This window comes from Brachyistius frenatus, unplaced genomic scaffold (assembly GCF_029030835.1).
Source record: "Brachyistius frenatus isolate BFR_SWC_R1_liver_20210118 unplaced genomic scaffold, ASM2903083v1 Contig_29, whole genome shotgun sequence".
Taxonomy (NCBI): domain Eukaryota; kingdom Metazoa; phylum Chordata; class Actinopteri; family Embiotocidae; genus Brachyistius; species Brachyistius frenatus.
In genome coordinates, this window is record NW_027210628.1 from 2,807,658 (window position 1) to 2,830,616 (window position 22,959).

At 44.7% G+C, this 22,959-nt stretch overlaps 1 protein-coding gene across 2 annotated transcripts in view; it reads left to right on the forward strand.

The window, feature by feature from the left end:
* The window catches only part of plpp3 (phospholipid phosphatase 3), a 32,349-nt gene that overhangs the window by 2,674 nt on the left and 6,716 nt on the right, over positions 1-22,959 (forward strand). The window contains exons 2-6 of one of the 2 annotated variants that reach the window (XM_069699167.1): positions 13,072-13,226; positions 16,398-16,490; positions 17,006-17,193; positions 17,543-17,600; positions 21,909-22,085. In XM_069699167.1, the coding sequence (XP_069555268.1) occupies positions 13,072-13,226; positions 16,398-16,490; positions 17,006-17,193; positions 17,543-17,600; positions 21,909-22,085 (671 nt within the window). Of the gene's footprint in view, positions 1-13,071; positions 13,227-13,624; positions 13,783-16,397; positions 16,491-17,005; positions 17,194-17,542; positions 17,601-21,908; positions 22,086-22,959 lie in introns of both variants that reach the window. The other variant, XM_069699166.1, reaches the window with a different exon arrangement.

A 22,959-nucleotide genomic window follows, 5' to 3' on the forward strand; every position in this document is an offset into this window, starting at 1 on the left:
GTTGTAACCTGCCCTTTTACTGCCCTTAAAATAGCCAGTGACTCCCCCTCCTGTGCCCTGATGCCAAACCTTCAGCTATAGAGCTGTCCATACATAGAGGTGAAGGATGATTGAAGTAAAAATCAAACTGTAATTAAAGTCGTATTGATTCACAGCTGATCAAAATGTCACCGAGGTAAAGAGGCGATGCTGGGGGTCTGACCTCACTCTGATTTGCTTCAACAGGCGGCTTGTTTGTGATGTTGAGTTTGTGTGTTAGTTCTAACTTGTTATTCCGCGAGCATCCCGTCCAGATTCAGTGCTGTGTGTGTGTGTCTGCTGCTTTGATAGCCGGTTTGTTTTTGGCTGTTGTCACTGTAGCCCAGTCCTTTTTAGTTTCAAGCTCCAGCGGCCCCCCCTTTCTTTTCTCTCTATTCTCAATCCCCCTGTCTCTCCTTTCTCTTTTTTAGAAAAGGATTAGGGGAGTTGTGCTTAACTTCTACACATTCTCTCCCAGAACCCTGCAAATCCCTGGCCAGCTGCCCCTGATCACTCCACTTCAAATTACTCTCTCCCTCACTCTCTCCAGCCCTCTTTCTGCCTCTCTGTCCAGGGGAATGCGTGGAATAATTGCTTAAGCATGTGTTGTGGCAGGGGAATGCCTCTCCAATCCGAAACAGAGATTGAGAAGTGGGACCCGTGGCTGACCGGGCTTTAGAGGAGCAGGTGGGAGCTGAACCAACCACTCTATGCTGAAACTGAAGCATCAAAAGCAATGAGGAAATATGCGACATGGCTACACAGGAGCAGGATTTTATTACCCATGATGTTACAAATGGTGCACATTAACTCCACATTCTCATAAGTGCTGTGAAGTAGAAGCAGATCTGCCTGACAGACACCAAGTTTTCCACTGGGTTTATGCTGGTTTTCTTCTTAAAGAGCCTCAGACAGAGATACACTGTTTCATCTGCATTCATATAAATGTCAATGAGCTTTGAGGTGCATGTGGACTGAATTTCCGCCACAAACCAACTTCCTTTACTGGTTAAAGCTCTTTGGTTGGCTCTGTAGTTGCCGTGTTAGGATGCACGCACGCACGCACACACACACACACACACACACACACACACATTTATATGTGCCTGTAAACATATATTGTGCATTTAATAAACACGCACAGTCACAAATGGTCACACAGATTCTCCTTTGTCATGCTGAACACAATCTGGCTGCTCAGTTACGATTGGTTGGCCCACTTTAGTGATTGAAGGAGTGGGAGGGGGGGGGGCGGTTACACACTGGGGTTTTAGTGGGTGGAGGGCTGTGGGGTTAATAGAGAGGGAGAATAGATCAGGAGGAAGTAGGGGGTTATCAGGGCGTCCTGAATGAAAAAGGAGGAATGCGGGTGTGTAGAAGGCTCAGAATAATGCCTGACAGTGAATGGGCTTTGTTGTGTGTGTACAACAGAAAAAGGTACACTATACAGCCAGTTAATGCATAGATATCTCGTTACCTTTAATTTGTTCCTATGTGCCAGCTGGTGCTACACACACACACACACACACACACACACACACACACACACACACACACAGTCCGTACAGTGACATCTTTCTGTGGATTGCCCAGCAGTTACTCACCCTCCGCCACTGCTAATGAGCTCATTGTATAAAAAACATCTGAGGCCATCTATAATCACACACATGCAATTTTTTTCTCCATCTTGCCTCTGATAATCTTGGCTAATAACGCATAAACACAGCAGGATCAGAAAAGGCGATGAAAAAAAATAACGCGCACACTCTCCCAGCACTCCAGAGAACAATTTTTGGCAAGCATCATCTGCTGATTTCACTTTGGCTCGGGTTCCCCTCTTACAGAACAGCGGAGTTGATTTAGCAACGCTATAAGGAGCGCTCACACAAACACTATACACTCTATAAATACACAAACTCCACCGCAGACTGCAGGATTTTGTTCTCCTCCTTTTGGCGACACAGTGTCCAACAGCCTCCTCCCATACGGTTTATTGTGAAAACGTTGTGCGACGAGACGCCCGCTTGAGATGTCAGGAAGCCATACGTCTAAAAGTAGCCTCACCTCAACCCTGATTAAGTTTCACACAATGCAAAGGAGATTATTCATTGTGTGTTTACTTGTGTGCAAGCCATTCAGTGTCAGATGCAGGGTCCTACTTTTTTTCACAATGTAAATCTAGATTGTCCCGGACTGGCTTCATTGACTCTTCGTCCTGTATGTTGCTTTTAAAGACCATGCAAGGTCTGTTTAGGTGTTGCTATGGTAACAAATTACTTTATTTATGAGATACGAAATTGTGTAATGTCTCAAAACACACAAAAAAGTGGACCAGCAGAGTTTTTCTTTTCCATCAGCATCCCATATTTCTTGCTATCTGCTGTGATCAGTGATACAGTCAGGTGTTCAGTGACATGATTTTCTGTGAGCGACAGACAGGAAGATTGTTATTAGCAGCCGAGTTGAGTGTAGCCTTTAGGCCCCGGAGCATTAACCCTATATGCCTGTACCCAACTCCTGCCTCCCCATTAGCTGCTATAGCATTACAGCAGTCAGTCACACAGCCCCTCATTAAAGCCGGAGAGGTTTAACCTCTAGCTCTCCGGGCCTCAGCCACTTCAATCCTGAGCCGCTCTACAAATATTTTCCAGAATTTCTCAAATTCTTCATTCTGACTGCAGTGCAGCAGCCAAAGACTCTCAACGGGACATCTGGTGTAATTTTGGGAGTGAGTGAACCAGGGGGCATGGAGTGTGTGTGTGTGTGTGTGTGTGTGTGTGTGTGTGTGTGTGTGTGTGTGTGTGTGTGTGTGTGTGTGTGTGTGTGTGTGTGTGTGTGTGTGTGTGTGTATATAGTGGAGCTCAGGAAAGGGTGGGAAACGGAAAGGTAGTGTCGGTCGGAGGTAGGTGTGGTTGTGAAATTAAATCCTGTCCATTTTGTTTAGCCCCACAGTCCATTTCCATTTCCTCCTTCCATCCCTGCCCCCTCTCCACTTGAGCCAGTCCTCCCCAATCTTAATTGCTCTAGGAAGACGCTAAGTGAAAAGGAGACACTACTAGTAGAAAAGTTTTAGATATTATATATCTACTTTTGTGAAGTAAAATGTAGCAAAGAAATCACATTTAAATGTTCTTATGATCTCATCTTCCTGACAACAAGAGATAAGCAGGTTTTTCTCAGTGTCGATTAGAAAACTGTAATCAAACAGCAAATGGGAGGCCCTCACACAGAAACCCAAACACAGGCTCCCATCTAAAGCCGCTGACCTTAAGCTCAGGGCAAATATTCTCAGTGGCTCCCTGCAGAGGCCGGAGCTCAGGAGAAGTTCTCTGAGATACACAGTAGAGGCACAGAGACAGACAGAAAGACAGCACTGGGATTCAGTGGGAATAAATCATGCCAATATATACATTTTCTATTAAATCTGCCATGTCAAGCTGAAATAATGTATCTGTTTTGACAGTGAACAAAGTGGATCATTTTCTACCAGAAGCCATTAGGTTGCTTGTCACAATCTCCCAGAGGGGTCGTGTGTATGTACTGCCGAGAGATACTGAAGTCGGTTGTATTTTCTGTGTCTTATCAGTCCCAAAGTTCATGCCTCTATAAGTCTGTTTTTCTAATAAAGTCAAAGGTCAGACAGAAAATAGGCTCATATTGGGGGGGAAAAGCCTGCAGTGCTCTCTGTATGACATTTGCTGCTCTCACACACAGCCGGCAGACACGGTCAAAAGAATATCAATCTGAAGACTCAATCCCGACAATAACCCATGTGTGTGTGGTATTTCCAGTCTGGTTACATCACTGCATGTATGCCTTTGTGTTATCGGTGGCTGGAGGGGCCGGCCTGCCTGTGGAGAGTCGTGGCGTGTGTGTTTATGCTACGGCCGCAGGACGAGGCGAGGTCAGGGCTCTTAAGAAGGTGATAAGCGTCCTCTGGCAGCAGAGCATCATCGTATTATGCAATTAGATAAAAATCAGCAGATCTTCATGACAACAGACCCAGAAACCACCTCACCAAGAATGTGTGTCATTTGAAGTGTGTGCTTTTGAGTAGGATCTTGTTGATTCTGGTGTCTGTAACATATTCAGCCCGTCATGGTGACATGTGGCTGGTTTCTGCTGGTGCAGGAGTTAAATGACAACCCCCCAGGGCGAGTGTGTTTAGAGGTGTGTGGGTGTGAGCGTGTGTGCATGTGTGTCCTGCGGGCTTCACGAGGGAGAGAGGGGGCGCACAGAGCTGTCATTAAACGGACTGTATGGCCTGGAGGGTGAAGCAGTCTGTGTGCACAGTCTGCGTGTGCGGGTCGCATGTGCGAGGCATCTGCGGCTCGATATGTGTGTGTTTGTGTGTGTGTCCCCTGTGGTCCCCTCGAGCAAGCTGAAGACATCAGGTTGACTGATGTGCCTGTAAATCTTTTATGCTGATATACAAACCAGACGCGTTCATTTCTTTTAACTCTTCTTCCTCACTGTCTCCATCCTGGCAAACAGTTCGATTGCACAATAACAACAAAGACAACAGCTTGTAGTTTACACTTCGACAACAATGGTGTAGTAAAGCCTCTGTTTCCACGGTCTCCGTCCTTGCTCTCATCTCTGATTATATCTCTCTCATATAAACACTCTCAAACTGCCAATTTAGATCATTTTAGATTACTGGGTAGGACCCTGTCATAAACATATGTTAGCAGTCATTCTTGCATGTGTTTAAACTTGTGTTCGAGTCTTCAGTAAGTAAAGTAAATGAACATTTCATGGAGTCCTGTGTGTGGGCATGAAAATAATAACATCCTACACAGTTGGTGTACTTTCTGTCTTTCCAGGATCTACAGTTTTTCGTGCTAGTTAACATCGGATCTAGAGCTTAATATGAAGCCAACAACAATGCTGGGAGCCCCTGAATGTAAATGAGAGCAGAGGCAGCAGATGATCTGAAGCCTTTGGCCTCATTACATCTCTCTGTTACAGCACACTGTCCTCGCCTGGGCCTCCTCCCTGCTGCTACACAGGCCCCTCTGTCTGTCACTTTCTCTCACTGCATTACCCGCTACAATCCTCTGTATTTGTGTGTGTGTGTGCACATGCTGTGTGCATCCAGGGATGGGGGGGTTGGGAGCGGGTCAGGGAGATTTTCACTGTTTCATGGAGAACAATACCCCTTTTGATGCATCTCGGCGCTCTTTGTTTCGATAACGAGGACCAATAGGCCGGTGGCAGACAGAAGGAGGATGAAATGGAGGGAGGGGGAATGAGTGAATGAGGTGGAGATGAGAGAGTGTGAGTCGCCCCTCGCCTTTACTCCAGGCTGCTTGATTATCTATCAGTGGTTTATAGATGCTGCTGTTGCTAGTTGTATTGTTGACTGGATTGTGGGCTGTAGTGCTTATCTGCTCAGCGCTGTGGAGTAATCAGCTCAGCATCTTTATTGGCGCTGGCCTTATTTGAGCTGCAGCCACTGAGCCCTGTCCTGCCCTGACTGAAGAGGAAACACTAGAAAGCATCATGCGGAACAAATTTAACTCCTATTGTCTTCAAAAAAAACACAGTGAGTGGGATATTAAAGGAGTAGATGAACGGAAGGAGCGAAAGAATGGGAGGAAAGTAGTGAGTGAAGTTTAGAAGAGAGTTTATGACGAGAGCTTTATCCTGACAGAGGCGTCAGGTTTCAAAGAGTCCACAGCCCTCTTCTCCTCAGCCGACCTTTTGTCCCAGGGGGTAATAATGCCATTATGGCAATAACAGAGAAACGCCCAGCCAGACAGCCATCCAGCCAACCAACTAGCCAAACAGCCTGATCTGGCCCCTGAGCACTGCTCAAGTTTCCCTTCATTGGAGCAGCTGTGCGTTCGTCCTCCCCTTTTCAACTGACAGTGCAGCCAAGCATTAAAAACACCTCCATGAGCTGTAACTGATCTTTTTAAAACACAGTATAAATATTCTCCTGCCTCCTCTACTCGCTAATGTGGAGCAGAGTTGATTCCCCACAAAACAGTGTTGAATCCAACATCTCTACAAGTTAACAGCAACATACAGCGGGCAGAAGCATTCAGAGGCTGGCCACGCAGGTGCCTGCTGGTAAAAGTCCCCTAGAGAGTGTCCCAACGGATGCCTGTGTGTAAAAGGCATTTATTCCTCTGAATAAAAGTAAGCTCTGAGTAAGCACATGCTTCAGCCAGCGGCCCCCCGGTCACTGCAGCATTCACACAGAGAGGGGGGAGAAAGGACAGGGATTCACTCTGTGCACCACTCTGCTGACCTCAGCCACTCCTGTGTATCTGTGTGTGTGTGTGTGTGTGTGTGTGTGTGTGTGTGTGTGTGTGTGTGTGTGTGTGTGTGTGTGTGTGTGTGTGTGTGTGTGTGTGTGTGTGTGTGTGTGTTTGTGTATTTGTGTGCTTTGTAGATGTGTGAGACACATCAGCAACCTGTGGAAAAACAATGCAGCGATATCTCGAGCCAAACATCTGTATCGGTGGGCACATGTGTGCATGCACGAATGTATGTTTCTTAAACAGTGATTATATGTATGGATAAAGACTGGGTGGGTTTTATAGAACCGCGTTTGTTTATTTGGATTGCGAGAGCATTTTTAAAGCCCTTTGTGGTCGACAACTTAAAATTGTTTGAGAAAGGCTTTGCTGAAGTTGCCAGTGGAACCACAGTAATCCACTTTAACACCCACATAGCCACACACACAGCCATGCACTCCACAGATATAATAGGCAGTGTTATGGCGACATGTGCTCTCTTGTGCTACAGTATAATGCTAGAGCCGTGTCACATCCTTCACCTTTGACCCTTGGCCCCGGAGGTACTTCCAGGGTCTGTCAGGAACCTCGGCCAACCTATGAGCTCTGCTCGCAAATGTCTGGGAGGCCATGCATACTCACACTCATGGCTTTAGTGACCTAAGGATAAAGTTAACTGTGTGGGCTCGCAGCTCTGTGCACTGCTGGAAGTGTAACAGATTTTATAAGATCCGAGGCATCTGCATGGCATGCCGTATTTAAAACCTCAGAGGTTTAAGCCCAGAAGCTAATGAGTGTGTGTGTGTGTGTGTGTGTGTGTGTGTGTGTGTGTGTGTGTGTGTGTGTGTGTGTGTGTGTGTGTGTGTGTGTGTGTGTGTGTGTGTGTGTGTGTGTGTGTGGGTGTGCCCTCCCTAAATGTTAAGATAAGTTACTGTTATATAAATAAATATAAATCTTTCCAAACATATGCCATTTGTACAGTGTTTCCATAGAAACCGTCACATATGATGATGCCCGCTGTGTCGCCTTCTTCCTCACCTGCGTACATCTTGGCAGAACAATGTCCCACGATAAGTGAACGTGCCGCTGATCCGTTCAAGGTCTCTGATCCCATTTTCTTTTCAAACACTTGCACGCACACGCTCACTGTTTGCACACACAAGGTTAATCTTCCTCACACTAACGCACATATCCCCTTCAGATTGCACACACACACACACACACACACACACACACACACACACACACACACACACACACACACACACACACACACACACACACACACACACACACACACACACACACAGGCTGCAGCTTCACTGTGCCTTGTCGCTGGATGAAGGCGTTTATCCAAATGAATAGATAAGGGTACACTCTTAATACAAGACATTAAATAAAGATCTTGCCTCATCCTGTCTCTCTCTATAATTACACAAAGTCACACAAATATCAAATAACCACAACACAATATCTATCCACACTTCTTTTTAGCGATGTAGGCCACTTTGGAGTGTCCTTCAGCGTTGCAGCTTATGTTGCAGGGTGAGTGTCAGTGTCCACATCTGAGTGACAGAAGTATGTCAGGAGTTTCCTCAAGAGACTGCGAAATACACAAGTGAATATGATGGATCTATATGCAACAAACACAGAGACACATGCACAGGCCAGACTGTGTCAGGTGTCAGTCCCTTCAGATGAATTGCTGAGATGATGTGCTACATTTGTTTGTTTTTTTCCAACTAGTTGATCAAAAGCAATTTCTCATATGAGAAAATGTTTTGGTATTTTTAACCACTAAAGTCATTATTTTACAAGTTTTAAAATGGTTATAATGCTCTAAACGCAAGAAGCCATACATAACATTGATTTAAATTGTCCAAAACTGCCAGAACTTTTAGCATCAATCAGCAATGATATCATCAAAGAATAAGAAATCAAGATTATGCATTTAAATATATATTCAGGGATGGTGTTCGGTACTTCACAGGCTGCAATACTCGGTGCTACAGAAGCATCTACACACACTGATTCTCTAACAGCTATCTGATCTGTTGAAAGAGCAGTGAGAAAACCCTGAAAATAAGAGAGGAGAAAGTTTGATTGATTGACCGGCCAGTCTATGCAGTCAAAACCCACTTTAGCCACCGCCCTCTCTGACCTTCCTCTGAATTGTCCTCTGACCCGCTCCTTCTCAGAATGGGTCACATGGTGCACGTGAGAGACAGGAGGAGGAAATCCTCCATTAGAGCAGACCACAATACCTCTTCCTCTGCCCCACTCCGCCTCCCATTCACCTCTCATACTCGCAGCTCAATATCTGGATATCATTCTAATTCTGCTCCTTGAAAGCCATGAAAGCCCATTAAAATGCCAATAGAGAGCCAGAAGGGGTGAGAGAGAGTCATGAGAGCCGGAGAATGGGAAGGATTTCATGTAGCCTCAACAGACACGCAGGAGTTGTTCTACATGGAAGTTAGTGCCATGTCAAGAGAATTAACCTTTTAAGTGACACAGAGCTTTAGCTGGCGTAAGAATAGTTATTGTTTCCCATTCTGGCAAGTACAGTCTCTGTCTTAAGGTGAGAAAATAATAGAGGATTGCTGACCCTTACCCTGCCTGAGTTAGGAACTTTGAACTTCAATGATTGTTGAAATACATACAAATACAAATCCTAAGTTCTAATCAGGATCAAAGAAACACATATCTTATCTGTTAGACTTAGCCCTCAGAGTCCTGCTAATCAAACCGCTCACTGGCGATACCAAATTTAACTCCAAAGTCAATCAAACAGGCGCTGGCTGGATAATCTCTTAACTCAATCACATGCATGCACATACACTCACACTCACACACCGGCACTGCACGCCACATGTGTAAACGTAAAGCGCACGAACGTGTTCGCACGCCGCATATAAACACACATGGACATATTTTTGTGCCTTGATTTCCGGAAGGCAGCGGGGCATGAACATGTGAGTGGATTTACGGATGGAAAATACACACACACACACACACACACACACACACACACACACACACACACACACACACACACACACACACACACACACACACACACACACACACACACACACACACACACAAAGGCCCTTCAATGACCTCTGCATATAAGCACAGATTTAACCAGCCAAAGAAATGCCTCTCTTTTTCTCTCTCTCTCTCTCTCTCTCTCTCTCTCTCTCTCTCTCTCTCTCTCTCTCTCTCTCTCTCTCTCTCTCTCTCTCTCTCTCTCTCTCTCTCTCTCTCTCTCTCTCTCTCTCTCTCTCTCTCTCTCACCTTTGGTAAGTAGTCTTTAGCAGTGGTTCTCCTAGACTCTCTAGACTCAAAGAGAGAAGTGCATGACAGCATCTGATAAGACAAATAGAAGTGTTCCCAATCTCGCCAAGCCACTCACTTTGGATATGTTTTTCTCTCACTGCATGCCCCACACTTTCAGGGCCCTCCTTTCTCTTTTTCTCTATCTCTCCATTGAGGGAATTTTTCTGCCCTGATTATTCTCAGATGCCTGTTGGTGCTGTTTAAAAAGCAACTCCGTGGCTTGATAGCTCATATGGCTCATTGGCTCTAAAAGCACTGAACACACAACTTCTCTGGCAACAACAAAGGGAGAAAATGGGTTGAAATAAGCTATTTCCCCTCTGGAATTAAAGCAGGACTATTTGCATGCAGTTAAACTGCTTCCCTTTCTTTGAGAATTTGAGGATGCCAGTAACATTCAGGCATCCCTGAACATTACTGACCTCATGACAGAGCTTGTAAAATAGTTGTTTTTTTTAATTCAGTGATGCACTACAGGCCTCTGCTAACAGCCCTGCCCACCTCTTTCTTTCTCTCTCTCCCTTTCTGTCTTCATCTCTCCCTCCTCTGGCACTCCCCCATCTCTCTTGTCCTCTCTCTCCGGGTCAGCAGGATCCATGGAGGCCACTTGCTTTTTATTCTATCCTCATAAAAGAGGTAATATTTCTTCAACACCGCTGTTTGCAGATGAGGCTCAGATGTGCTGTCGGGTTAAAGCTGGAGTGTGTTTTATTTTGTGCATGGACTGTGGTATGAGGAGAATGCCCACATACCAGGCTGTTTTCAGGGAGATGGCATGGAGGGGGGGACAGAACAAAACAGCTTGCCATCTCAAGGCCGGGCAGCGTGCAGACAGAGAGGCTTTCATGAGTCCTCAATAGATAGTGCCGAGGTGTTCAGTGGCTCTATCTCACTTTGCTTTTTTCAGTCATTCAGCTGGTCGACTCCCAAGTTTCCCATGGTGCTCTCTGATCGGTTTAGCATTGAAGCACTGGTTAGCTTGTGTGTTTTTTTTGTCTGTGTTTGTCTGTTAAACCCAAGACCCTCTTTCACTTCTCCTCATTTGCATGTGAATCCCTCCTCCACAAGTAGGCCAGATTGGAGGGATGGAGAAAGACAGGGAAGGCGAAGTAGAAGGGGAGGAGAGGAGAGGAGATGCTGCCATGAGAGAAAGCATAATCAGATTTCTGAAAAAGTTTGTACTCAACAGAACCTAGTTTGATGGTTTTCACTTTATTTAAGGTATTAATGTAAGGCCAAGTTCACCGTGGCACAAAGTTAAAAGACTTGCATGAACAGAAAGCCATATCTGTGCTACAATCCACTGGTCTTAAGTCGAGCCCTGCCCAGCCCTGCCCTGGTAATTCCGTGTTCACCCACAGCTAACCTGCCTGTTATGTGGACTTCATGGTTCTCAGACACCACCAGAGCCCTGCCCAGCCCTGTGTGGGCACACCAGCAGCCTGTCGAACCCTGGTGCTGCACGCTATTTGTACAGGTGTCTGCTTCAGTGGCCATCCAATCAGCTGCTTTCTGCTAACAACTGGAGAAAGAGACAGTGAGGACAGAGACATGCTTTAAAAGTCATTATTTAAATTCAGATTTCCATTTCTTTTTTTTATCTTGGTGTAGGTGCTCTAAAAATATTGCAAAAAGTGTCAGACCGTTCAGTTCACAGCCCGTATTCAACAACTGTGCCATTTGAATGAGCTGTTTGGACTTCCCTAAGTTTGTGATGTCACAAACTCACACTCATGTCATATGTCCCGCTTGGCACGGCCCACTGTCCAACTTTTTATGTAGAAGAAAACACCAAGCGGTCATTCTGTCGCAGAGCAAGCAAGCTACAAGACCATAGAAAATCTGTGGTTGACCTGGACAAGCGTCACAAAAAAAGATTCAGCCAATTAGAATAACTGTTATCAATGTACCTTAAAGATATAGACACAAAACAGCCTGTTGTTAGTGGAGCTCTCGAGAGAAGCTTAAGAGAGGAGTTCTAAAACTATATTGAGATGTTTTTTGGTAAGGCAATTTAGTGGCTTTCCTTTTATTTTTAAAGTGTTATAAAGTTATGTTATTTTTATGCAAGTGTTGGCTTCAAAGTTTACTTAAAGGTCCATTTTTCTATCTGTTCTGTTGCTTGATCTTCATCAGAAAATAGTTTTCCCAGAACATTCACGCACCTGAGACAACACTTTTTTCTTTCAGTATGTGAGACTGCATGTCTCAAAAGCATGCTTAAAAAGGTATGTTTCGAGGTTCTTCAGAAGTTCAAATGAGTGGTTATTGGTGAGTGGTGTGATTTTCAGGACAGACCAGTAACACAATCTCCATCTCCCATCACTGGTGAGATGACAGTCGCGGTTCTCAGCCGAATTAGGAACATTCACGAGTAGATCTCTCACTTTAACCCAAATGTCAAAAACCCATGTGATGTGAGGTAACCACATGAGCCGCATGTGGGAATACTGACATTTCTGGTTTCTGACATTGAATGTACAGTATATGTTGGTGTGTCTGTATGTGGGTCTTCGGGACGCCTCCGTGTCTTGAGCTCCCCCTATTTATGAGCAACTACGGTCGTACGTACACACACACACACGCCAAACATGCACTCATGCGAGAAATGTTCCAGAGTTGGGTGGGCTTACTTTTGTTTTTCTTGGTATTCGCACGTTTTAAAATCCCTCAAGGAAAACATTTGAAAGTCCCGGTCAGAGTTTGCACGCCTGTATTTGTATTCCTTTGATTTGGAGATATGTATTTATTTTCATCTTGTCAGGACAGAAAGCGGGTGCATATGTGTTTGTGTTTGTGTGTGTGTGTTTGTGGTTGAGGAAGAAAACAATTGAATTCATTTCACCAAGCGGAAATTATAGCTCTGTTTTTTTGGTCGACAACATTTCTGCAGATTCTCATGAAGGCTGTTTGGAATTGGAAAAGTTGAAGGAAAAATAAAGAGGCAGGAGACAAAGACAGCCATAAAGCCGATTCCCATGATATGCATCTATAGTTTTTAGTAGATATTACTGTCAAAAAAGGCTCTCAACACTCCACCAGGCACTCTCTTCCTCTGCTATCCATAACACTAAACTCATGATGTATTGAGAGGTTCCTCTTGTTGATGGGTTTCTTTTGTCCTCATTAATGGACGCTTGCCCTGAATGCCAGTGTCTATTTGCTCTGTCAGGAGTGATGTGAAAGGAAAAACCTCAATTACTGATGGCCTGGTGTCACACTGTCAATAGGAGCAACATGAGAGGGTTTGCTGAGTAAACAGCTTGTTTAATATGAGCATGAGCTCACACACAACACACACACACCTGTGAAGGTTTTTGTCTCTTGATGTATTTTAAATCTGTTTTTTCTTCAGTTTACAGGTAAGTGGATTTAGATATGTGACGCTGTATGATTCCCTGTGTTAGGTATGTGTGTGTGTGTGTGCTTAGGTTCATACATCTATCTGTGTGTGTGTGTGTAGCTATGATGCCGACCCTGGTTCTGCATCGCACCTCTATACGTCCGTACCAGAGGGGTCTTTACTGCAGCGACTCCAGCCTGAAGTACCCCTTCAAGAGCAGCACCGTGCCGTCCTCAGTGCTCATTTCTGTTGGCTTGACACTGCCCGCGGTGTCCGTAAGTCCCTCCCCCCGACACAAAGAGTGCTCGGCCGAGGGAAACACTGACGGCAGAAAACGGGGTGGGCTCAAGGTTCATGAAGGTGGCTGTGAAGGAGTGACAACGCCACGAGATCTATTAAAATTTGGAAAAGTTGATATGATCTTCATCTTAAGTCATAGTTGCATCCGATTTTTGAAAACCGTCACTCCTTTCCTCTAAGCTGTCCCAACATGACATTCTTAAGCCCCTCCCAATTTTGCTATCCCATGATTCCCTTGGTGCCCAGTATGCTCCTTGTGCCCCCCCCCCCCCCCTCCCCGTTCTCTCCTGTTTATATGTGTCACTGACCTGGTGCTTTTATGCCTTCTTTCTTCTCTCCCTCTTCTGTCCTCCTCTCTCTGTGTCTTTTGTAGCTAGCCTGCCTTTCCTGATCATTGAGACTAGCACCATAAAGCCGTACCGCCGCGGGTTTTACTGTTCGGACGAGTCCATCCGCTACCCCCGAAAAGAGGGAGACACCATTAGTGATGCCGTGCTTTGTGGTGTTGGCATTCTTATTGCCATCTTTGCTGTAAGTCGATCTTCACACCTCCCTTTGTTTGCTACTTGTTCTCAAACTCTTAAACACCTCATAGTCCAGTACCTAACATAGACCCTTCATCAAAGGTTTCTGTCACTTCACTATCAGTTTTTTTTTTCCTATAAATGTGCTTTACATGTCTCCCCCTCCATTCTCCAATGTTTTCTTCATCATACTTTATTCTTCCATAGCTTACTTGAGTCATCCAAGCCATTTGTAATGGCCTGTTTTTTATTACTTCGCTAAGTGAGCCAGTGGTAGTGAGAGGCCCCCCAAGTGACATTAGGAAGTGTATGTTGGTGTGTGTGTGCTGACGCATGCATGCCAAAGACCAAAGAGCTTTTAAAAGCTCCTGGTCCATTCCCATGTCTCCCATTGACTCCATGCCCTCTGTGCCCTGCACATTACTCGGGGTGAATGTGTCAGAGCTCTCTCCCATGCCCGTGGTGCCCCACTGATAGCCTGAGGTGTCTCACCAGTTAGCAACAGCATGAATTCTTCATTCCCCTGATTGGATCCGTGTTTTCAGAAACGGGGAATAGCTCTAATGTTGTGCCAGCGGATTAGGGGGGGGGGGGTCAGGGTTAGTGGAAACATGTTATAATGACATGTGCTGGATGTATGTCAATTAGTGCCACGTGGTCAGGCTAGATGATCTTTACAGCCCCCAGACTCCCTGTGGCTCAGCCCCCTCATAAGTTCCCAGACGAAGCCCTCGCCTCACCGCCGTCTCCTTCCCATCAGCCTGATGGGCACACACACACACACACACACACACACACACACACACACACACACACACACACACACACACACACACACACACACACACACACACACACACACACACACACACACACACACACACACACACACACACACACACACACACACTGCACCAGCTCAGCTCTTCTGATTATGGGTACCAGTCGACTTATTTCCTTCACATGTTCACGTGTGGGCAAAGCTGGCGTGTCTCATACAGCTGTGTTCCATTAGTGGCGTCTAGTGCCATGCCGACACCATTCCTTTAACTTTTCATGCAGGCACACACAAGTATGCACACACATACATGCATTGGTAGCAGATTCCAGTCGGGCCTCTTGTTTTTCTCCATTACAAGGGAAATCCCAATGGTCCAGCTGGTCAGGCATATCCAAGTCTGACAGGCTGTGTTTTAACTGTGACAAACAGAGTTAGTTGTAGTGACAAAGAGCCCTACGAGTAGATGTAGTGATGATCCAAATAAACCCTTCTGACACCTAATGAGTCCTGAGATGACCTGTCTACACTCTGACAACCGGACATGTGGGAATAAATCAAGATGGAGATAGAGAAGGGGAGAAGAGGTTTAAATGCAAATGCTGACAAGCCAAATAAACTCCTCTGGCTTGTATCAACCTCCTGTGGCTCTAATCTGCAGCTCTGATCTCAACAATTCAATGACAATAGCACACACAAACACACTAATACACCACCATGTTTGTTTCTTCTGGCTGTGAGCCTGCCAGCTGACCACCCAATAGGCAGGATATGTGTGTTTATTAACAACACACAGACTACATGTACAGAGAAAAACATTAATAGGACAATGGGAGGTGTGGGAAAATTTACACCTGCAGATGTTTACATTCATGTGAGCTCTTGGTGCTATTCTCATTCACATTATTGAGTATACGCCGCCCCTGTCCAGAGTGAATCACAACCCCGGAGTTTTCAAACTAAAAGTGGGTCAGCAGTATTTTCAAAAGCCTCACTTGTAGTTTTTCAAAGAGTGTGCACAAAGCTTTAACCTAGCAAAGGTTCTGTGTTTTAAAAGAAAAAATATTAGTGTGGATGTAGCCGGAGAGATGGGTGGGTAAATATTTTCCTGAGTGATTGGGATTGAGGAGAAAATAGAGTGAAGCCTTGTGTGTAGAGAGGAAGGAAAGCGAGAGCAGCCGGTCCTTTAGTTAGGTACCCCAGGTGGTAGACATTTGATTGACATCGCCGTGCCTCAAGGGCTAGCTTGGCGTGAGCCCCCTCAGTGTGGATGAGGTCTTTTCATGGGGCCCAACACTACTTAAAACCACCTGGTTAGAATACCACTGGAGTCAAGGTTAGCTCACTGGATTTAAAGCTGCATCTCAGATGATATAAACCCTCCTTATATCACAGTCAGGTCAGTCTGACTGAGATACTCACTCAGTCTAATGTGTCATGTTTTCCTTTTCCCTTTGCCGTCACTGCCTTCATTATCCCTCACATCCCACATTTAAGGCCTCCTCATATCATTAAACAGATCATCATCATTGCTCAGACTCATATCACATCCAAACTGCCTGAGGGAAAGGCAGGCCATGCTCATTCTGTATGTTTGTCTGTGTTTCTCATCCATTCTGTCTCCTGTCTGTCCTTCACACACCCTGTCTACCCCACCTGTCCCCTCAGCCTGGACCTGAAATAGAGTTTCTGCACGATACATATTGTAGCCTTGTACTGCATGATTTTCTGGTTCTGTACTGTATCACTGTCAGATTTAGCATCATCAAGAAACTACAATTTGTGTGAAAGCTGTGATCAGTGTTGTTTGTTTATCTAAAAAAAAAAAAAATGGTTTCCTTTAGATTGTGATCGGAGAATGCTACAGGATTCACCAACTACATGAGGGAACCAAGTCATTTGTTGGGAACCCCTACATGGCAGCTCTCTACAAACAGGTCAGCTCTGCATAACAGTGATATCATGTATGTCATATATATATACATATAAATAGTCAATTGGTTGTTAAACCCTTCTTCTGAACAGAAATTGTACAATCATAATTCTGCTTTAACTAGAAGAATTAGCTTTTCTCTTTAATGGATTTATTAAGTTTATATTTAAGGCCTTTTTAAACGATTATTTTTTTTTAAATGAATCAGCCAGCGACGGTGTTTTCAACCAACTTAAGAAACTAACATTAGCTTAGTTAGTTTGCCTGTTACGGCTGATAAGACCCTTACTTTCAACCAATAAAATCAACACCTCATACTATAAATGAGGAGCCTGCTTTTGTCCACACAATTAAGAATTTTAAGTAATAAATCTGCCATTATTATTAATATTATTAATGCAGATGCCATGCGAGAATGGAAATCTGTAGCATCTGTGAAGGGGGCGGGGCGCAGCAACCGTCACTTATAGGCATCTGAATTGATGGTGTGTTTAATCATTAGTGTGTGTCGTCTTTCAGATGGGCGTGTTTCTCTTCGGCTCTGCCATCAGCCAGTCGTTCACAGACATCGCCAAGGTGTCGGTGGGTCGTATGAGACCCCACTTCTTAGACGTGTGTAGACCTGATCTCTCCACCATCAACTGTTCACTGGGATACATCACCAACTACACCTGCACCGGTGAAGACGGCGACGTACAGGAGGCCAGGTGTGTGTAAACGACAACACACACAATATAGAGTATACTGGTAACACTTTACAAGAATGGTGGATTAATTAACCTTAGTTAAGGCCTTAATAAACATTAACTAACAGCTAATTAACTATTAGCTATTGGTTACCTAATCACGTATTAAGGTGTTTCATGTTAACTAAGGCATCAATTTATGCCTTACTTAATAGTTATTAAAGGTGCGGTTGACATTAGTAAATGCAGTAATAACCATTACTGTAACTAAGGTTAATTAATGTCCCCTTATTGTAAATTGTTACCAGTAATCTGTATGTATTGAAATACTCCTTAAATATTTAAATTTAATAAATCTGTCTCTCCACAGGAAATCCTTCTTCTCAGGACATGCCTCTTTTTCAATGTTTACCATGCTCTACCTGGCTGTAAGTACCCTTTATACTCTCTGATACACTCACATTCATGCAGGCACACACATGCTGACAGTCACAGAAAAACAATGGTTACCAGTCACACAAACAATGGTTTACAGATAGAGGGAGTCATGGAAGGAAGGCTAGGCTCTGATTTGGAGATTCACTGCTTCAAAAAAAGCAAAATATTGTTCTTATCCGCTGCTCCTCCTCCCCTCCACCTCCTCACTCAGTTTTAAACTCCATTTAACTCCTAGGAAAGACGAATGCATGCGCTCCACCTGTTTTCTTTAGAGCAGCCGCATGTGCACTTCCTGTCCTGTCCCACTCCCCTCCACCTCTCCCTCTCACTCCACCTGTTGTGTGTGTCTGGTAGGGCTTGGCACCCCAAGAGGCATTTCATGCTTCAAACAGTCTAATTACACACTCACAAAGACAATTGCCAGCTCATAGCTCCCTAGTCATCTCCTCCCCCTCTTCTTCCGTTTACACACCACAAGTTTCAACCTCACTTTGCATGCTACAGCGAAGAGCGACGGAAGAGAGTCAGTGTTTTGGGGCTGACTGGCTCGGTTACAAGGTGGTCTTGGTTCTCACGATGGACTGACACTTGACGTTCTGGTGTATTGCAGTGCATTGCCATGCAGTGAGAGCTTGCTGCGGGTATTTCCCAGCCTCTGGGTGAACCAACAGCTGCACTCTGGTCAGGCCAAGGAAAAAGCATGAAGGGGAAAAAAACAGAAGGGGAATGGCGATGTGCTGCATCCAGACCACAAAGTGACACACTAGTCAGAGACCGGTGTTCCAACGGTGGTGAACTGCAGCCAGAGGAGGCAGGTCCAAACATAAAGACAGAGGGTAGGGGAGGAGAAGCGGGCCAGTTTGTGTTTTGTAATACAAAACCAGCCGGAGACAAAGTCCAGAGCAGAAAAAGGAATCGGCTGCATTTTTTGTTTGTGCCAGCTGAAAACTGGTCACATGACATCATGTTTTCACTCACAGAAGCTGCTACTCACTTAAAGTCTCCTTAAATAAGTATTCTTGTGTTTCTCGTGTCCTCTACAAGAGCAGGTTTTAATTTAGGTGTCTCCTGACACCTAAATTAAAATCAATAGAATATGAACATGAATATCTTCTGAAAAGTTTAAGTGCAATATGAGGATACATGACATACATAGCCTGTAGAAATAAAAACCAAAATAGGCCAAGATGACATTCTTCTGTTGACATATTTTATCTTAAACTGATTTAAAACAAATGGAAAAAAAATACATAAATCCACTAAATGTTTTACAGTTTATAATTTAACAGTTTAAAGGAATTGTTTGACATTTTGAGACATACACTTAGTTTTGTCCTCCCAAAAGTTTAATGACAACATCACCACCACTCTCACATATCTGTCAATTTGTAAAGCTTTAGTTAGCTGCCATTTAGCTTAGTGGAGCACACAGATTAAGAATAAGAGGAAACGGTTAGCCTGGATCTGTCTGGAGCTAACAAAATCAGGCTATCAGCACCTCTAAAGCTCACTAATTAAGACATTGTAAGTTGTCTGTTTTTGCTTTAGAAAAATAAATATGGCAAAATCATAATTTGTTGTTTTACAAGTGCCAAACTTTTTCTTCCTGGTAGCAGCTGCCCGACAACCAGCGGAGATTCAAGGAAGTTGCTGCTCCTAGTCATATTTAACATACATATGAGACTGATATTGATTGTCATCGAAATCAGAAACACTGCAAATGAGTCAAGCTACTCCTTTAAATGACAAACTAATCATCAGAATTGTTATTGACTGCTTATAAAATAACACTAACTAATGGAAAAAATCAAATAAGCCCCTTCTGCACTCAATGCTGCATCTAAATGTCACTTTCTTCCCACTTCTTGTGAAAACAAGTTTTCAAGAAGTTGGTTTTGTCCTTAAACAAAGCCACAACGTTCTCCACCAGCATAAACAAATACCGATCCTTTCTTTCTTGGGTCCTTCCCGCAACCTCGGCTCTCTCATTTCTCACCAGTGTGATAGTGTTTTCCACAGTGTGGCTGTCACCTCGTCCTCCCTCCCACAGCCCCAGTCATCCGCTAATTGTCACTTTGTGATGGTGAAGCACTTCGTTTCCTGCTAAGCGTGCCTTCGTGCTGCATCTTATGTGGTTTGAGCTGTGCCGTGCCGTGACAGCGTCACAACCTTCAGAGATGGCACATAACTGTCAGATAACTACCACAGACCACGCTGCACAGCGGCTTTGCAGCCACAGAGAACAAGCATGTGCGTGCATTCATGTGTCCTACTGAGCTGTCTTTTGTTTTGTCTGATGTCCACATACTGTAACATCTACGTGTGCAGACGCTATCTAGTAGCAAAGGGCTGTTGTATTTCTGTGGGTTATTCATGCCTAAAGAATTCCTACTGAGGCAGATAGCACACTGCTGGTTAAATAAAAGCCAATATTTGTGTGAGATATAAATGGTCTTAACCACAGCTATGCTGTTCTCTTACAGCATGGTGTGAACTAGATGAAAGGAGGGGAAGGGGACAGGCGTGTAAAACGAGCTCACGTTCTCATTCTTTCTTGCTTTGTTGTGTTTGTTCGTGTTTTCTTTCACTTAACACTGAGTCAGAGCAAGACAAACAGAAGGAGAAGATCTTGTTGGAGTGAGCTGGATTCCTTTAGAAACCACCAGACTTGGTGTCGCTGTCGGCTCCCTCTGTCATGGGAATCTGATGGGGCTCCTTTTGTTGTGTTTTATAGTTGTCGGGTTGAAAAGAAAGATGTCTGCGTTGTATTTTAAAAAGAGATGTTGCACTTATATAGCTATAAAAAAAAAAAACATCATTGTTTTGACTGTGCGTGCATGTTTCTGCTGAATCAGGCTTTGATTGGGTTATTTGGGTTTACTCACTCATTGCCTCCCAGTTAGACAGGGTCAAGCTGACTGGCAGGTCTCTGTAACACCATGTTTTGATGAAGTTCAAGTGTTCATTTTCACACCCCTGTCCTCCATTGAGGTTTTCTTAAAACTAAAAGGTTCAGAAGTCATGCAAAGGGTTTTCTTTATTTTGGCGGCAGGACGTCAGACAGAAGTACTTATCAGTAGTCCTTGTCCACTACCTGAGAAATGTTGTAGAGGAAGCCCGAAGTCTAAACATCCATGCCAGGGAGGAGAACAAGACTAGAAGGGATGGGAGGGATCGCTTCCTCTGCCTCCGCAGGGAGAAGAACAATGATAGTGTTGTAGAGGAAGTGCGAGGGAACTTTTCGTCCACACCTACGGGGGCTTGGAGTGGATGGGGGTTGCCAGGAGGCACTGTGGCTGTCTGTAGGTATTGTTAGCCTGGCTGATTATAAGACACAAGCATGGAGGTTTGGGCTGGGTAGACCTTGGCTGAGGCCGGCCCTCCCAGGCCTTCTGCGTCTGGGTGTGAGGGACAGGAAGTTAATGGTATGAGTGGTGCAGAAACACAGGATGTCTGAGGAACCGAGGCTGACCTCAACACTTTGCATGGAAATGGATAAAAAAAAATAAAAAAAGAGCAAAACTGCATCTGCACTGAACTGCGAGTGCCCGAAAGTGCCCTTGGAGTTTGTTGTTCCTGTTTTGGTTCTCCTCAATGTCTTTATCATGACTCAGAACATGGTCTTTGGCTGCAGGCAAAGTGTGTGTGTGTGAGGGGGGTACATCCGCTTTGTCTTCAGTTTGCTCTAACAAAGGGTAGAGAGGTCATCCCTACAGTGTTGAAACATGCATGGCAGAGTATGTGTATATATACGAGTGTGTCTGTATTCCAGTGGCGCTCTGTGGTCGTGCTGTTTTTACAGCTGGGATGTTGAACCGTGAATCAGTCGGGTCCGGGTCTCAGGCAGTCCAGTGTGTGTGTGTTGTGGAAGAGAGTATGTGTTTCTCTGCGGGTCTGGCAAGCCAGCCCACTTTGATTCAGTCTAGACCTCTCTCTCGCACGCACGCACGCACGCACGCACGCACGCACGCACGCACGCACGCACGCACGCACGCACACACACACACACACACACACACACACTGCAGGTGCAGGTGCAGGGTTAAAAAGGCAATGCAACATTCAATGACTTTTATGAAGCCAGGTGTGTGAGAGTTCAGGTCACTAATGGCAACTGAGTGAGGTTACACTGGTATTGATACTGCCAATTATATCATAATTAATATCACAATGCAGATGATATGTTTTACATCATGCACACTTCTTTGTCTGTCCATTAAAGGCTTTTCATGTCAGAACATTAATACAATAATTGCATATTAAATGGTACTCCTCTGTTCTTCCCTCCTTGTTCCCAGTTCTATCTCCAGTCCAGGTTCACATGGCGTGGCGCTCGTCTCCTCCGCCCGCTGCTCCAGTTCACCCTGTTGATGATGGCCTTCTACACCGGCCTATCACGCGTCTCCGACCACAAGCACCACCCGACCGACGTCCTGGCAGGTTTCGTGCAGGGAGCCCTGGTGGCCTACTGCATAGTGAGTGCACACAAAACACAAAATACATACAAACTGTTTAAAAAAATGATAAATAAATTGCAGGCTGACTGCAATTTAAACATTTTCTATAAGTGACCCCCAGGGATCCAAACTTCAAATACAGTTTACCTCCTCATCGCTCTCTTTTTTTCTTTTCTTTTTTCACTTTTTCTCCTCTCTGCTTTGGTGAAAAGGAGAAATGGAGCAGGCAGTGAAGTGAGGAGAATCTGATTCCTTTTAATGAATAACACATTGCTTGGAGCCAGGCCCTTGTTCAGAAGTGTGTGTGTGTGTGTGTGTGTGTGTGTGTGTGTGTGTGTGTGTGTGTGTGTGTGTGTGTGTGTGTGTGTGTGTGTGTGTGTGTGTGTGTGTGTGTGTGTGTGTGTGTGTGTGTGTGTGTGTGTGTGTGTGTGTGTGTGTGTGTGTGTGTACGCGCGTGTCCGCCTGTTGGTGTGAATCCATATTCTGCAACCTTCCTCGCTACTTTTGTGACATATCGTTGCAGTGTTTGCCAGATGTTTTTCGTAACCCTCATCATTACACTAAGCTAGATGGAGCCAAGGAAAATTGAATTTGGGTCGAGAGGAAAATGGGGGAAGTGTAAAAGTAAGAGAGAGAGAGAGAGAGAGAGAGAGAGAGAGAGAGGATTAGCCTGAAACAGGAATGAAGCTATTAATTATTTTGTTTTTTTTATTTTTATTTGGTGGCTCTGGTTCTATCAGCGCAGCAGGCTGCTGCTAAACTCTGCTGCCTCTGGGAAAAAGTATGGAAACACACACACACACACACACACACAAAAGCAACCCTCACCTTTCTACAGGACCCAAATCATGAACGTGGAAAGAATTAGATTCATAAAATTCAGCAAGACCTT